Source organism: Elephas maximus, chromosome 24, assembly GCF_024166365.1.
Source record: "Elephas maximus indicus isolate mEleMax1 chromosome 24, mEleMax1 primary haplotype, whole genome shotgun sequence".
Taxonomy (NCBI): Eukaryota; Metazoa; Chordata; class Mammalia; order Proboscidea; family Elephantidae; genus Elephas; species Elephas maximus.
Window position 1 is genome coordinate 22,261,127 of NC_064842.1, and position 16,641 is coordinate 22,277,767.

Genomic DNA, 16,641 nt, shown 5'->3' on the forward strand with positions numbered 1-16,641 from the left:
CTGGCAATTTGCTCCCGTAAAGATTACATCATAGGAAGCCCTATAGGGTAGTTCTACTCCGTCACGTGGGGTCGCTATGAGTTGCAATGGACTTGACATCACCCAGTAACAACAGGGTCATTGAACTCAATGCACACAGGGTCTATGGTTGTTGCTTTCTTTAGTACAGAAACATTTTCTTCAGAACAATATAATGAAAATCGATTTTCAAAATGAAGCCCCAGTGACACTGTGGATTTCTGAAACATTCTCCGAATCAAAGAAAGATTATAGAGTTTTTTATGTTAACTCTTGGCATCCAATTCTTTGAGACCTAACAATTCATCTATCCTAAAGGGAGTTTACTGCTTCTGGTGGCAAGAGAGACGACTGAGTGAAGGACGCCTAGTTTTGTTCTGTGTGCATTTGAGGGGTGGGGAGTGTCATGTTTCCCTAACTGATTAGTACAAAAAAATAGTTGAGAAATGTGGAGAGCTCTGGCCAGCATGATCAGCCCACAGCCTGTGAGATGGTAAGGCTTCTCAGTAAAAATGTGGCTAAGGGCTTACAAAGTAAGTGGAACAAAAAGATGCAAGCTGGAAAAAGAAAAAAGAATGCCCCGAAGGAGCTTAGCGGACTCAAAAGTCTCCTTATGCATAGATGGTACTGTTTTTAGGAAATATGATCAAGAGACAGCAACTGTGGTGGTATCCAACTAGTGCCAAGAAAAATACAGTATAAAGTGAAAATGAAAAAGATGATATTAAACTAGAGGTTAATAATAAAAGAAACTGAGTCTTCTCGACTAGCATTGACAGTACTCAGTATAGCAGATAAATCGAAGGCAAAGCAAGAAAAAAGCGAAAAAATAGCAAAAGTCTCCAAAGGAGATAAGTTTGGTTTGGCATACTCTTAAGAACTTAAAAAACGCCACATGGGACAGATTTTTGGATTCAAATAAGTTGATTTCAGCTTTCTCCTAATGAAAACCATTTGTTTCTACATATTACCTGGTGTTATTTTTCAATTTTGAGCCCAAATCAAGGTTCCTTTGGGAACTTGAGTCAAATATTTACTTTTCGATGAACACAAGCTATACTGATTTATTAGATGCTATATTTTTATCCAATATCCAGAATTATAAGATATAAAAATTCTGTCAAATAATACTGTGGCTTAGTTTGTCTTACAGCTTGTTGATTATAGTTGGTAAAGATAAATGAAGTATGTTATATTGATAAATATAGAGAACTCAGATTAAAGAAAGCTATTTTTATCACGCCATCGCGTTATTTTTAAATACAGTAAAACCTGCAAAAGCTGGAACCAGTGTAAGGTGGCGTTATGGATTCAACTGTGTGCCCCCAAAATACATGTCAATTTGGCTAGGTCATGATTCCCAGTATTATGTGGCGTCCATCATTTTGTGATCTGATGTGATTATCCTATATGTTGTACATCCTAACCTCTATGATGTTAATGAGGTAGGATTAGAGGCAGTTATGTTAATGAGTCAGGACACAATCTACAGGATTAGGTTGCATCTTGAGTCAATCTCTTTTGAGAATTGAGCAGAGAGGAGAGGGACCTCATTACCACCAAGGAACAAGAGCCAGGAGTGGTGTGTGTCCTTTTGATCTGGAGTCCCTGAGTTGAGAAGCTCCTAGACCAGGGGAAGACTGATGACAAGGGCTTTCCCCCAGAGCTGACAGAGAAATGGGCGATAGAAAAGTGATAATAGTGTACCCTGTCAAAGGCAGAAAACTTGTGAGACCTAGAAAGCCAAGGCAGTCCCACTGAGTTCTGGCTCTCAGAGGTCTCACTGTTTAATGCTATTGGATCTTGTAACCAGTACTTATTGGAAGTTTTGATTTTATTTAAGTCAAAATAAAAGATACTTTAATCAAAACAAAAAAACCAAACCCCTTGCCATCAAGTTGATTCCAACTCATTACGACCCTTTAGATATAAGAAAAAAATGGATAGGATGCTTTTATTTAAATTTAAAACTGAATAACATAATATCATTTGTATTATTACTTTGTTTTGTTATAAAGGGAAAGCTTAGCAAGAATAAGACTGAGTGAAAACATATATCTAAAGTGCTAAAAGCTAAGACAGACTACTAAACCATCACAGTAAAACGACCATTTCTTTATAAGGCAAATGTTACTGAATTCAAGAGTATATTAGGGATTTAAATATTACATTTATAATAATGTTTCATTTCACAGTTTATCATTCTGCCTAGGTCTTAACTGTTCCACAACTTGAGACAACTATCAACAGAAGCACAGTGACTCAGGAGGTATATACTTATATTGAATGTACAAGAGTTTCAAACATAGAAGGTACAGACAAGTCCTTCAAATGAATAAAATGGGGACTTTCTACATTATAGAACCTATAGTGAAAAATTAAGACAGCCAATTCCTTCCAAAATTTAGGCAAAATTCCCTCAATTATCTTATTAACACCTTATTTTCTCTCATACATGAATTTGAAAACAAAGGCTTCATAATCTGACTTACCTCTGAATCTGAATCTTTACTAGAAGGTTGAGAAAGTTTTGATGCATTCAAATCATGTGGTGATAACTCTATGCATTCCTGAGAGTGTGAAGGCCGCCCCACTTCACGTGAGGGATGAGATTCATCACCTGACTCACCACTGTTTGATGGAGATATAGCAGCCATCTCACTCTTCTCAGACAGAGAGGTGGGAGAATCACTCTCTCTGCGGAACCGCTGCAGTGCTGTCCTTGGAGAAGGGCTAGGACTTCTGGAAAAATCTCCAAGACTTCCAGACCAACTGAAACAACTTCTTAGAGTCCCCAGAGTGGGTGGTGAGATGGTCCTTGTGAACTGGTTGGTCTTCAAAGACTGAGACTCTTCAGCAGCAAACATGGATACATCATCAGGAATCTGATCACTTGAATTACATGCTACGTCTGTATCAGCCAGCCTCTGATCGCTTGAATTACGTGCTACGTCTGTATCAGCCAGCCTCTTGCCTTCGAGACAATCTGATTCTTTTAGATGGGTCTCTTCGTCTGTGACAGCACTTTCATCTAAAGGCTGGCTGCTTTCTTTCTTTGATACACAGTCAGCAGGATCTAGGGAACTACAAAAAAACCTGAGACGACAGAAATATCGATGAGTACTTCAGAGTTTTCTCACAAGGGCAGCAAGATTCAAAATGGAATGGTCCAGTTTCTTTAAAAAGAAAAGTCTTATAAATATAGACTTTCATAAACAAAGGCAGTATAGGTCTTGAGCTTTCGTGTTTAAGTTTTGATCATGCCAAATTCACACATTATACAATCAATTTTTAGACAGGACTATTTTTTTTTTTTATCTATAGGGTCACTCTGAGTCGGAATCAATTCAATAGCAATGGGTTTGGTTTTGGTTATCTAGAAATGCGGCTGCCATGACTGCTCCTTTTCCTTGTACAACGAAATAAAGGTGCCTTTCCTGTTCTCCCACCTCAGTCTCTCGTTTATTGGCCAATAAGAGTCATGCCGAGCAAGAACCTGGGGTTTCCACCTGGTAACATTTCTGGTGAGCCAGCCAGGAGTCATCTGCTCGAGGGAAACATCCACATAAACAGGGCATAAAAGCCACTCTTTTAATATTTAGTAAATAATTATAAACCAACAAGAGGTCAACAGCCACAATGAAAGACCTGGGTCCAATATTTGACCTCCCCAAGAATATGCCAAACAATTCTGATCTGGGCTAAGGTTCAAAATGGATACCGGGTCTGAATGACCAATGTTCAAAAAGAAATGGAAGAGACGAGGCAGAGCCCCCACGGTGTTACATTAAAAATTCTGTTTCCTTTGCTGGACTTACTCTCCCACAGCTTCACACTTGAATCCTGGTTTTGCTTGGACGTTATAGGTAAACCCCATTGCGCCTGCGTAATATGATGAAGAATGTTGCTGATGTAACTTGTGTGAACTCCCTACTTGTAAACCCCTTTAAAAATAATTTGTCTGCCCACCCTTGGGGAGCAATCTTGGCAGCAGCAGCTCCGATTGACTCCTTTTCCTTGTACACTGAAATAAAGGTGCCTTTCTTGTTCTCCCACCTTGGTCTCTCGTTTATTGGCCAATACGAGTCATGCCGAGCAAGAACCTGGGGTTTCTACCCAGTAACAGAAGCAGTTATTTGTACACACATGTATTTGGAGCTTGTGTGTTTTATCTATGCTTAATCATTATATAGGTGTTCATTCTCCAAACCCTTTTAACTCTCAAACAGAACATAAGCCACTTGAGGCAGGTACTGTTTCTGAAGTTTTGTATCCTCCACAGTATCTAGGATAGTGACTGACACATGGCTAGTAGTGAAATATTTAAACAGATAAGAAAATGTGCAATAGAAAGGACTATTTGTTTATAACTCTTGTCTCATATTTGTAGCAGGCAAGATAGAAATTAGCCATTTAGTTCTCATCTTAGTTTTATTTCTAGTATCAGAGCATCTGGGACCTTTTAGTAGCCCTGTACACTGATATTACTTCTAGCTGATAAACTTCTACACTATTTTAAATATTGAGGTTAAAACTTTCAAACCAACTCTTAAATTCTGTATTATAAACAGGTATTACTTTTTTCAGTTTATCAGCTTAAAAAAAAATCCCTTAAAAACATTCCAATACAAATGTCAGATCAGTATCACTGTTAGAGATTTATCCGGGAGTATTTAGGTTTAAAAATAAATCTTAGATTATATGATCAGAGAAATATGAAAGTTAGAGAGAATTTACTTCCCTAATAATACACATTAGTTCAATTCAAGATAAACAGAAAATTTGCTAAACACTCAAAGCCAAAACCAGACCTGCTGCCGCCGAGTCAATACTAAACACTAGAGAGTAAAAGTCCTCTCGATCCTTTTATCAGACTCCCCAGATAAGGTTTGTGGGTACAGGATAAGAAGCAGTGCATGGAAGGGGAGGTCTTACTAAGCTTTTCACTAAACAGAAACCAGCGGCTCCTAGATCCAATCGCAAAATTAATTTTTAAAAATAAACAGTAATCTCTATCATGCCCATACTCTTATTTGAGTGCAAATATTTGTCCATGTATTATTTCACGGGAAAAGAGAAGTTATAGTGACAATGCCCAGAGTCATAAAATCTTAATCAGGTGGAGAACAGAATCCAAACCCAGAACTCTTCCCATTTGATGGCTCCTTCTTTATAATTAGGCTATGGTATTACCTAACTGATTAACTGGTATGTTTCTAAAATAAGTATCCCTACAATAAGGATTTAAAACTAGACTTACCAAAAAAAGATGATCGGAGACAATTTTTTGCATATTTAACAGCTCCTTTTAGTTGCATTACATTGAAGAATAAGGTGGTGATGCACACTGAATTCTATTAACGGCCAAGCACTGTGCTGGGTGCCCCGTACACATAATGTCTATTCATCTTCACAGATACCTTACGTGCGTGCTCATCCACATTTTACAGATAAAGCAATAGGCTCAGGAGAGCTAAATAGTGTGTGAAAGATCACCCAGCCAATAAGGGGGCAAAGCAGAATTCAAATCCAGGTTTATCAGATCATGTGCTCTTTTCACTCCACATCACTTGTGACTGGGAATTTCTCCTCTCACCAGTACTAACCATATGACTCTAGGAAAGTTTCTTAACCTCTCAGAGCCTCAATCTCTTAACCTCCCAAAACAGAGACGATAATGCTAAACCTGTGTATTTCGAATATTGTGAGAAATAAGAAAACATGTAAAAGAACTTTGAGAATTAGCTAAGAAAACTATTTAATAATATTTAGTTCTTATTATGTTGCTATATACACCAGGCCAGAAAATCATAAGTCAAAAACTTACTCCCAATTATTATTTCAAAGGAAGCTGACGGAGCAGAACTGCCCCATAGAGTTTCCAAGGAGCACCTGGTGGATTCGAACTGCCAACCTTTTGGGTGGCAGCTGTAGCTCCTAACTGCTACGCCGGCAGGGTTTCCTAGAGGAATATAGGGCTGGTAAATTTTCTTTTTCTTGGAGTTACTCTATCATGCGTAAATAACTTCTGACACTTAATATCCCTAATTTCACGTGGTGGCACCACTATCCAAAGACAATAAAATAATTGCTGTTTGTTGTGTGCTAATCATGTCAGGCCCTGTGTTATACTCTTATAGTAACTAAATTTAATCCTCTCAACAGCCCTGATGCTGTTACAATGATTATCCCCATTTTTTAAAACAAGGAAACTGAAGCACTGAGAAGTTGGCATGCCCAAGGCAAACACCTAATGAGTGGACGGGACAGCATTCAAAGCCACATGGCCTGACTCAAGTCCAAATTCTCAACCCCTAAGTAATAGTGACTCTTGACCATCACATCATTGCTCTCCTGGACTGTGGCAATAGCCCTCCTAAATGTTTTCCATCACCTCTAAAGACTCAATGTTTCTTAGCTCAGCATACAAGCTTCCATGAACTGGCCTCCAGCTTATTTCTGCTCACTCATCATCTACCTTTCCCTGACTTGCACTGTGGCGGTAGGTAAAGAAATTCAACGATCAACAGCAAGTCGTGTTCCCCACACCCATGCCTTTGGTCAAGCTGTTTGACTCTACTGAGAAGGTACTTGGCTCCATTCTTTGTCTGCTTCACCCCACTTGTCACTTAAACCTAAGCAGCAGTATCTGACATCTCTCACCCTTTGCCACCACTGCCCTGGCATGAGATGCCCCTTTAACCCTCAAAACCCCCATGCATACTTTTATCACTGCCTTCACCACAATTTATCGAAATATTTTGCTTATGTACCTAACTTGCCCAACTAGACCACATGCTTCTCAACAACAGACTATGTCTTTCTCATTTTTATAACCAGAGCACCTAGTTTTGGGTACTCAATTAATTTTAGAACTCCAAAGTCATCTACATTTGAATATATTTCTAGAAATATTTTGCAAAATTGTATTTAGGTTTCAAAGAGACCAAAAAAGTAGACGCCTACCCTACTAAATTATTTACTAGATACAAATTAAAATAAACATCAATATAGTACATAATACAATAGACACACAACATTCTGTATATATAACTATACCTGCTTCTGGTCCCTGGAACCACAACGGCATCATTTTCTTTGTTTTTTCTCTGTAAAAATGTGGCAAATTTATTTCTTGTCCTAGGCGGCGTGCTTGTGCTTTTTTTCCTAGCAGTTCCATCTACCAGGTCAGGCGTGAACATTTCAGAAGAGTTCAGTGATTTATTACCTTCACAGTTATCTTTCTTGGTCTTCTTTGTACATGAAAGAGAATACTGACTCAGTAGGTCATCTTCTGACAGCTCTTCTAAATAAAAACAAAATTATTTGTAAATCTTGGTTGTATGTGTAGTTGGAGATTTCGTCTTAACTTCACAGTTTATAACCTACTATTCTAAAAGTGATTTTTTTAATTTTTTTAATTATGCTCCACAAGAGGAAATACAAGGATGCCTCAAAAAGCGGCCTCGATTGTGTTCTAAAATTACACAAATAAGATTTCATGTTATTTGTACGATTTTATGTGACATAATGCAAACCACAATTTCAGGGCATAATTAATTAATTCTGTATGGCTTTTATATTTACTTGTTATACTAAGAATTTAGTTTTAAGCGTTAAAAAAAAAATTTAGAGGCAACTTATATGTAAATGTATAATTTATTTAAAAAATGTTCCAATAAAGCCAGCAGCTACACAAGCCATCCCCATGTTACAGTTTTGAAGTACCTGTGATTGTCATGTAGTCAAAAGTAATTCTGACTACCTAGCTATGGAGTCCTAGAAACTGCTTTGCATCAAATGTAATCTGTGGTATTAGAACAAATCTAAACACTAAATAATACAAAAAGTTAAAGCCTGAGATAAGCAAGGACATAGAGAAAAGATAGCTTTAAATTAGTTCAACTAATTCTCAGAATCCAAACAGCTTCCATTCCATGGAGGTTAAGTACATATTACCAGTAACTACTTGTTGTTAGAGTCGACTCTGACTCATGGTGACCCCCATGTGTGTCAGAGTAGAACTATGCTCCCCATTGTTTTTAACGGTTGATTTTTTGAAAGTAGATCGTCAGATCTTTCTTCCAAGGAGCCTCTGGCTGCACTTGAATCGCCAACCTTTCAGTTAGCAGCTGCTGCGTTAACTGTGTGCACCACCCAGAGACTCCTAAGTACACACTACTCTAACCTTTACGAGGTCGGTAAGATGGTCGAGGTATCAAAATACAGAGACAAGAAGGTGATGCTACAGATTTTTTAAATGCTAGATTTTTAAAAAGCTGTAGATCAGTATTAGATCAGTATAATAAGGTTTTCACTGGCTAATTCTTTTCAGAAGCAGACTGTGGTGTCTTTCGTCCTAGTCTTAGTCTGGAAGCTCAGCTGAAACCTGTCTGCCATGGGTGACCCTGCTGGTATTTGAATACTGGTAGCATAGCTTCTAGCATCACAGCAACATGCAAGCCCCCACAGTATAACAAACTGATAGCTTTCGGTATGGATTACACCTCAACATAAAGAAAATAAAAATCCTCACAAATGGACCAATAAGCAACATCATGATAAATGGAGAAAAGATCGAAGTTGTCAAGGATTTCATTTTACTTGGATCTACTATCAATATCCATGGAAGCAGCAGTCAAGAAATCAAAAGACACATTGCATTGGGCAAATCTGCTACAAAAGACCTTTTTAAAAGTGTTGAAAACCAAGGATGTCACCTTGAAGACTAAGGTGTGTCTGACCCAAGCCATGGTGTTTTCAGTCGCCTCATATGCATGTGAAAGCTGGACAATGAATAAGGAAGACCAAAGAAGAATTGATGCCTTCGAATTGTGGTGCTGGAGAAGGACACTGAATATACCATGGACTGCCAAAAGAACAAACGAATCTGTCTTGGAAGAAGTACGAATGCTCCTTAGAAGCAAGGATGGCGAGACTTACTCTCACATACTTTGGGCATGTTATTAGGAGGTATCAGTCCTTGGAGAAGGACATCATGCTTGGTAAACTAAGTGGTCAGTGAAGAAGAGGAAGACCGTCAATGAGATGGACTGACACAGTGGCTGCAACAACGGGCTCAAGCATAAAAAAGATTGTGAGGATGGCACAGGACCCGGCAGTGTTTCGTTCTGTTGTACGTGGGGTCGCTATGAGTTGGAACCAACTCAATGGCACCTAACAACAACATAGATCAGTAAGCTTGATTTTGATCCCTGGCAAAAGTATAAATCTGTCTATTATATAGGGAAGTGTGAGCCCCTAGAAGGAAAAAGTGTTCTAGGATTCCCATCAAGACTTCAGCAAGAATAAGCCATGCCCATTAAACCTGTTGCCATCAAGTCAATTCCAACTCATAGCAACCCTAGAGTTTCCATGGAGCACCTAGTGGATTTGAACTGCTGACCTTTTAGTTAGCAGCCATAGCTCTTAACCTCTACACCATCAGGGTTAGACTACCTCATTTTCTTTTTATGATAAGGTTGTTAACCTAGCCATTCAGGGAAGTGCCACGGATCTAGCGTATATTGAATTCAGCAAGACATGTCAGTGCCACTCATATTATCCTAGTGGACGACATAGCGAAATCTCTAGTATTAGTTGCATGGATTTGCAACAAGTTGAACAGCCCAAAAAGACTGTTGGTGACTAGGAGCCTGAAAGGAGGTCTGTCTCTAGGGTAGTGCTCTAGATTTCTGCACTTGGTCTGACTCAGTTAAATATTATACAACTAAACACACTTTAACCACAACATTAAGGCACAGGGAGCCAAATTATGGACATTTCTCAAATTTCTAGATGACCTAGTTATCTATAAGGAGCCCTGATGGTGTAGTGGCTAAGTGCTCAGCTGTTAATCGAAAGGTCACTAGTTTGAACCCACCAGCTGCTCCTCGGAAGAAAGATGCGGTAGTCTGCTTCTGTACAGATTCAAAGGAGAAAAAACACTAACAGGCAGAACAATGGACTAAAATGGGTGAGATTACCTCAATAAGGATAACTTAACCCACGTTTTAGAAATATAATTGTACCTGGCTTAAAAGCAACTGGCAAACCTTGATTATAAACTTCGTAAAAATCAGCAAAATGACAAGATTGCTAATAAAAGCTAACACAATCTTAGTTTGCAATAATAAGAACATAGTCTCTGGATGAAGGACTGAAATAGTGCCACAATTCTAAATATTTACTGCATTCCATGGTAACCAGGCCACATCTCAAGAATCATACTCACTGTAATAGTTATACAATTATTAAAAAACTGGTTTGTATCCAAAGCACAACCTGGATAGATAAGGGATATTTAGCCTAGAAAAGAAGAAATTTAGGAGGGTTACAATGGCTGCTTTATCTATACATGAAGGGCTGCCACATAAAAGTGGGGTTAAGTCTACTGTTTTGTTCTTCTGTTTGTGTGTGCCTAGGGGACGAAATGCACAAGTGAAAGTTATAACAAAGAGGACATAGTCTGACACAAGAATTTGGTGATAATGAGCCCTCTACATAAAAAGAGTAGGCTGTCTTGATAGCAGGAGGGAAGGAACTAAATGCACAGTATACTTACTATGTTCCAAGTGATTCTACAAATTAATTTATATGACATACACGGAAACTTGTGAAACAGGCAATGTCATTCCCATGTCAGACAAAGAAACAACGGTTCAGAGATGTTACCATGAAAAAGATTTAGGTTCATGAGGAATCAGGCCATTTTGGTCAAGCATGTTTAATCTTTACCTAAATTTAAAAAATAAGGCATAAACTAAAAGTTCACAAAGGGCTTTGTTTGGTTTTTGTTGTTTGCCTTTCATTCACACAGATGTCTGAGGGAGAGAAGAAGTGAGAAGGAACAGATACTGTAAAATTATTCTTTCTACTTCTAAACATCTTGTATGGTGGGGGGAAAAAAAAAAAATCACACCTTGTCCTAATACCTAGTATTCCACTGTCAACACTTCTGTTTAACATTGTACTGGAGGTTCTAGCAGGCAAGGAAAAGAAATAAAAGGCATCTAGATTGGAAAAGGAAAGTAACATTGTATTAACAGATGACATGATGGTCTACATAGAAAATCACAGAGAATCTACAAAAGAGATATTAGAACTAACGAGTGAGTTTAGCAAGGTGAAAGAATATAAGGTCAATATACAGCATACAAAACTAATTGTATTTCTATACATTAGCAAAAAACAATTAGGAATCAAAATAAATATATATCACTTAAAATAGCATAAAAAATATGATATGCCTAGGGATAAATTTGACAATAGATTTGCAAGACCTGTGCAATGAAAACTACAAAGTATTTCTGAAGACTTAAATGAAAAGCAACTTAAATATGTGGATCAGAAAACTCAATATTGTCAAGATACCAATTCTACCCAAATCGATCTAAAGAATTTCAACGAAATCCCGATCAAAATCCAGTAGGGTTTTTTAGTAAAAATTGACAAGTTGATTCCAAAGTGCATATGAAAATGCAAAGAACATAGAACAGCCAAAACGTTTAAAAGAACAAACTTAGCGGACTTACAGTACCTGATTTTGAAATTTACCATCAAGCTTACAGTAATTAATCCAGTGTGGCTTTACAAAGGTATAGGCAAAGAGATCAATAGTACAGAATAATAGAGTCCAGAAATAGACCCACAGTATTTATGGTCAATTGATTTTTGGCAAATATGCCAAGGCAATTCAATGGGAAAAGTATAACCTTTTTAACAAATGACCCAGAACAACTGGATTGCCATATACAAAAAAAGTGAACCTTTACCCTTATCTCATACCACATTAAAAAATTAACTTGAAATGGATCATAGATCTAAATGTAAGAGCTAAAACTATAAGATTTCTAGAAGAAAATCTTAGTGACCTTGGGTTTGGCAGCGATGTCTTAGATGTGACCAATACTCACTAGTGTTTCCCAAAAACAAAATACATACCACTTCTTGGTCTTTTTACCACAGATATCTTCTTTCGAAGATTTAACTTTTTAGTACTAATCACTTGTTCAATGCCCACAACAGTTGGATCTTCCTTCAATGGTGTAGCCTTTGAAACAATATCCAGCTCAAGTCTAGAGCAATGATTTCTACGCCAAATGCTATTCACATTAGATGACTTTTGGCATGTTCTGTCATTCCAATTATGACTTCTGGATTGGGCAGGCTAAAATAGTAAAAGAAAAAAGGTTACTTGAAGAAAGCTAGTCAATTTATTTGCCTTTGTATCAACATAAATTTTTAGTATCCCCCTCCCCCTTATCTACTGCGGTTTCAGTCAACCGTGATCAACCGAGGTTCGAAAATGTTAAATGAGTACATAGCATGATGAAATCTCACACTGCCCTGCTTCATCTTTCATGTAACTTTTATTACAGTATATTGTTATAATTGTTCTATTTTACTATTAGTTGTTGTTGTTAATCTCTTACTGTGCCTAATTTATAAATTAAACTTCATGATAGGTATGCATGTATAGGACAAATTATAGTATGTATTGGATTTGGTACTAACGCAGTTTCAGGCATACACGGGAGGTCTTGGAACGTACCCCAGAAGATAAGGGGAAATTACTGTAAATATATTAAACCAAAACCCACTGCAGTCAAGTCGATTCCAATATATTAAATTACCCTTAAAAAGATCAACTTTCAATGAAATACCGTATTTTTATGCAAAAGCCCACACTTTCTACATATGTTTGTCAAGCGGGCCTGTGCCTGCCCCCACCTAGTATTTTTGTAAGTGCACTATGCTAATTTTTTTATAGCAACTTGTAAAAAAAAAATGGCATAGCTGTGTGCTTATGAAAGTACTTTGTGGGACGAGGGCATGGTTGGCAAACAAACGTAGTAGTCACACTTTATTTGCATAAAAATACAGTATCTGTCCTGTAATAACATTTTCTACTTGCTGGTCCTATACTTTTCCATTAAATGTGTCATATAGGCCTAAGTCTGTCTCTCTTACAATGAGAGTCAAATGGCCTTGTTAGCTCATTTCTAAGAACTAAAAAAATTAATCTTCCTAAGATGAGCAGAGCAAGAAATAAGACTGCAATCAAAGAATTATGGCCAGAAAAAACAGTACTTTCACAGTTTGGTCATTATTTCAATAAAGAATATTAATTAGCTTAATAATTACCTGGTAATTTTTTTTAATAAGCCTAATAAGCTTCTAAATAAGCATTTATGTACCCTTTACATGCACCTGAAAGTTAAAACCATAAAATTATGTATTTAAAGTAACCAACTATCCCATCTCTAGAAATTGGTTGAGTTCAAACCAAACAATCAAAGAAACAAACTACAGTAAAACCTGCTAAAGTCAGAATGTGTATAAAGTGGAAACCTGTCAGAGAAGGCAAACTCAAATATCTTCCACTAATAAAGAGTGATAGAAAAGCAGGAAGACTGAGCCCTGGCAGAGGTGGAAAACTTGTGAGACCTGGAAAAACAAGGCTGTCCCATTGAGTTCCAGCTCTCACAGGTCTCATGTTGTGTCTATAAGGACCTGTACATGGTACCATCACTAGTGGACAATACACAGAAAGAGGAGGCTACTCTTTGGGCTACACTGAATCTTACATAAAATTTTCTCTGCCAAAGCACTTATTGCCAATTAATATTGGTAAGCAATCATTTTTAAAGGTCATTATAAGTTATTCACAGTTACAACATATGATCTGCTAAGACGATGTCAATAATACACGAATAGAGCAGGATAGCCAAAGTACCAAAAAATGCTGGTACTTGGAACATGAATCCCACCTGACAAAAATCCCACCAGAACTTGGAACCTAAGCCGTCTCTCACTTAAAGTAAGGATAAAACAAACGAGGTGATACCTACTGAAAATTAACAAGGAAGGTAATTAAGAATAATCGAGGGAATGGGTATAAAATAAAAATATTGTAAGCAGTATATGGCTCATGGCATTAGATCCCATTGATTGTTTTTTTGAAAAAAAGCAAAATTGGTGAGTAGAAAACTGAAAGTAAATTTTAGATAAACGGAAGGAATTAAGTGGTTTGGTACACAATTAATGCTTCCTACAGGAATTTCTCTAAGAGAAAGATCTGCTAGGGATTTGGCCTCATTACTGTTTTAGTGATCCATAACATCCTTGTTCATAGCTGACGTAGTCAATACAGCCATCTTTTATTAACCACAGCCCGGGGACAGAGCTGAAATGTGCTCTTTAATAAGGCGGTCATTAAAAAGTTACCGTAGCAGTGTCTGGATTGTAGTCATCGATCTGTTCCAAAGTATTTATGTCTTTATTTCCAAGTGCTATTTGAAGAGCTATAGAATCATCAACATACCTAAGTTAGTCAGATTAAGGAAAAATGCCTTTATTAACAACCAAACAAAACGATGCTGTATTTAGACAGAAAAATATTTTCTAGCGTCACGGAAAATCATCTAGTTTATGACCGAAGTAGCTCTCACTCACTTTCTGCTGTCAGCCTTACCAAAACCACGGGCATAGTTGGTTAGTCCCTATTTGTGCTGCAGGAGTTGGCTGTTCGCTGAAGCAAAGTCTCAAACCATCACTTACTGCCTTTTAAGGGAGAGGAGAGGAAAGTCACGGCCACCACCTCAGTGACTCACAACTCTGATCAGCCCGGGCAGGCGTGGCCAATGGCTGTGGAAAAACTTCCTCTCCTGGTGCACTCACATACCCCGAAGGCTCTCCTTGATAAATCAAGATCACTTGTCACAGGGGGTTCTCTCAAGAGCCACCTTTGGAATGTGCCATAAGTGACTGACCCAGTGCAGGTTTCTGTCAAGTCAATCTAAAGATAATTAGCATACTTTAACCAATGATACTTGGGTTTAGAAACAAAAAGTTGCTCTAAATTTTCACTAGCATGTTAATTAAAATGAACCAAATACAGATCTCATTACAGAAAAATGAAAGCAAAAGACAGTATGCAAGCTTTTCAATGACTCACTAAAAATATGACAATAATATGAAAGAAATGAACACAAAATTCTACTACTCTGGTTCAGAAAGGATACCACCCAGCGTAGCTTAGTGTTTCAGGATCAATATCATCCTCATAGGCATTGAGAGGAATGAGTTTCCTTTTGATGGGATCAAAAACTAGCTGATAAAGGAAGGTGTTGTTGGCTCGAATAAAGCCTTTGATGTAATCCTCTGGTACTGTTATATTCATCTTGAGATAATGCCCAATTTTCTTGATAACCTAGCAACGGATACAAAAGAATACTTATGAGTTATTTACAACTAAAGAATAGGGAACCTATTATCCCCAAGATAGATCAATTTAGAGGAATATTAGAGGAAAATGAGGAGGGACAGAAAAAAGGCAATTGCTTTTATTTATATTAAAAAACCCTACCAGCGAAAATAACTATGTTAAATCACTTAAACATTTAAATCTCTATAATTAGTATTTTCTTTGGTTTTTCTGTTATTAAGCCAAAGAATCAAAAGCTTAGCTATACATCAAGTTCATGTTCCTAAGTGTTAACTTTAAGATATTTTATTCTCCCTCAAAGTTTCATCCACACAGAAAACAAAAAACATACAAAACCCGAGAATTAAAGAAATCAAATATTTGTAAATATTTTTAAAATTAAGTCAGCATCTAACTTCTATTAGAGTCGTAGTTACACTGGAAGGGGTCTGAAATGTTATATTTCAAACTCACAGACGAAGAAGTGAACACTCAGTCACAGGCTGGTTAGGACATGTTGCTCTATTCCCAGCTCTGGTCCTCTCTCCCACTCTAGAGAGCTTTTCATTGTATTGCAGCACTTTTATCCCTAAGCATTCTTGGTTTGTATTCTCAGAAATAGAAAATGGGATCTCTGCTCATACAGGAGAACTACTAAAGAAGGAAAAATTAGCTTCTTTGATGTCTTTTTTTTTTTAAGGTAAAGACATCAGAGAAATTTTAGATCAGTGATGTATGTGTTTTAGGAGTATAGGTTGGGTTTACAGTTTTCCAAAGGCTACATGACACATAATATTAAACCGAATGTGGAAGCAGATGTAAGAATCCAGCTGCTTTCTGTCAAGCCACATAAAAGATAATCACAAAAATGTAAAACAGTGCCTCTCATAAATTTTGTTTTAGAGACTAGCTATTTTTCATAGAAACACGCTATTTGTGTTAATGTGTAATGGGTTTATTACTGCTAATTTTAAGTGAAATAATAAATATTTTAATTCTTTGTTTTCATTTCTGATTTGATAAATATCAAGAGCTATAGCCCACATAAACAAAAAATTATTACCACAAAGAGCTTTAAGGTGTACAAAGGAATCCTAACACCAAAAAGCTTGAGAACCACTATTATAATGTTGCTGTTGTCAGGTGCTGTCGAGTTGGTTCTGACTCATAGTGACCCTATGGGACAGGGTAGAACTGCTCTATAGAGTTTCCAAGGAGCAGCTGGTGGATTCAAACTGCCGGCCTTTTGGTTGGCAGCGGAGCTCTTAACCAGTATGCCACCAGGGCTCTGATGGTAATAGGATGGAAAGTAAAAGGTTATGAGTTTAAACATTAATTCTATCCCAGAATATTCTGCCTTTAAATCTCTTTATAGTAGTCTTCATTTTTAAAATAACTACTGCTTTTTTGTCAGT

General features: G+C 37.3%; 1 protein-coding gene across 6 annotated transcripts in view; it reads right to left on the minus strand.

Moving 5' to 3' along the window:
• Positions 1-16,641, minus strand: part of EXO1 (exonuclease 1) — a 36,865-nt gene that overhangs the window by 6,376 nt on the left and 13,848 nt on the right. For 5 of the 6 annotated variants that reach the window (XM_049868545.1, XM_049868543.1, XM_049868539.1 and 2 more), the window contains 5 exons: positions 15,045-15,232; positions 14,248-14,344; positions 11,962-12,187; positions 7,078-7,324; positions 2,511-3,114 (listed from right to left, as the gene is read on the minus strand). In XM_049868545.1, coding sequence (XP_049724502.1) covers positions 2,511-3,114; positions 7,078-7,324; positions 11,962-12,187; positions 14,248-14,344; positions 15,045-15,232 — 1,362 coding nt within the window. The remainder of the gene's footprint in view (positions 1-2,510; positions 3,115-7,077; positions 7,325-11,961; positions 12,188-14,247; positions 14,345-15,044; positions 15,233-16,641) is intronic. The other variant, XM_049868542.1, reaches the window with a different exon arrangement.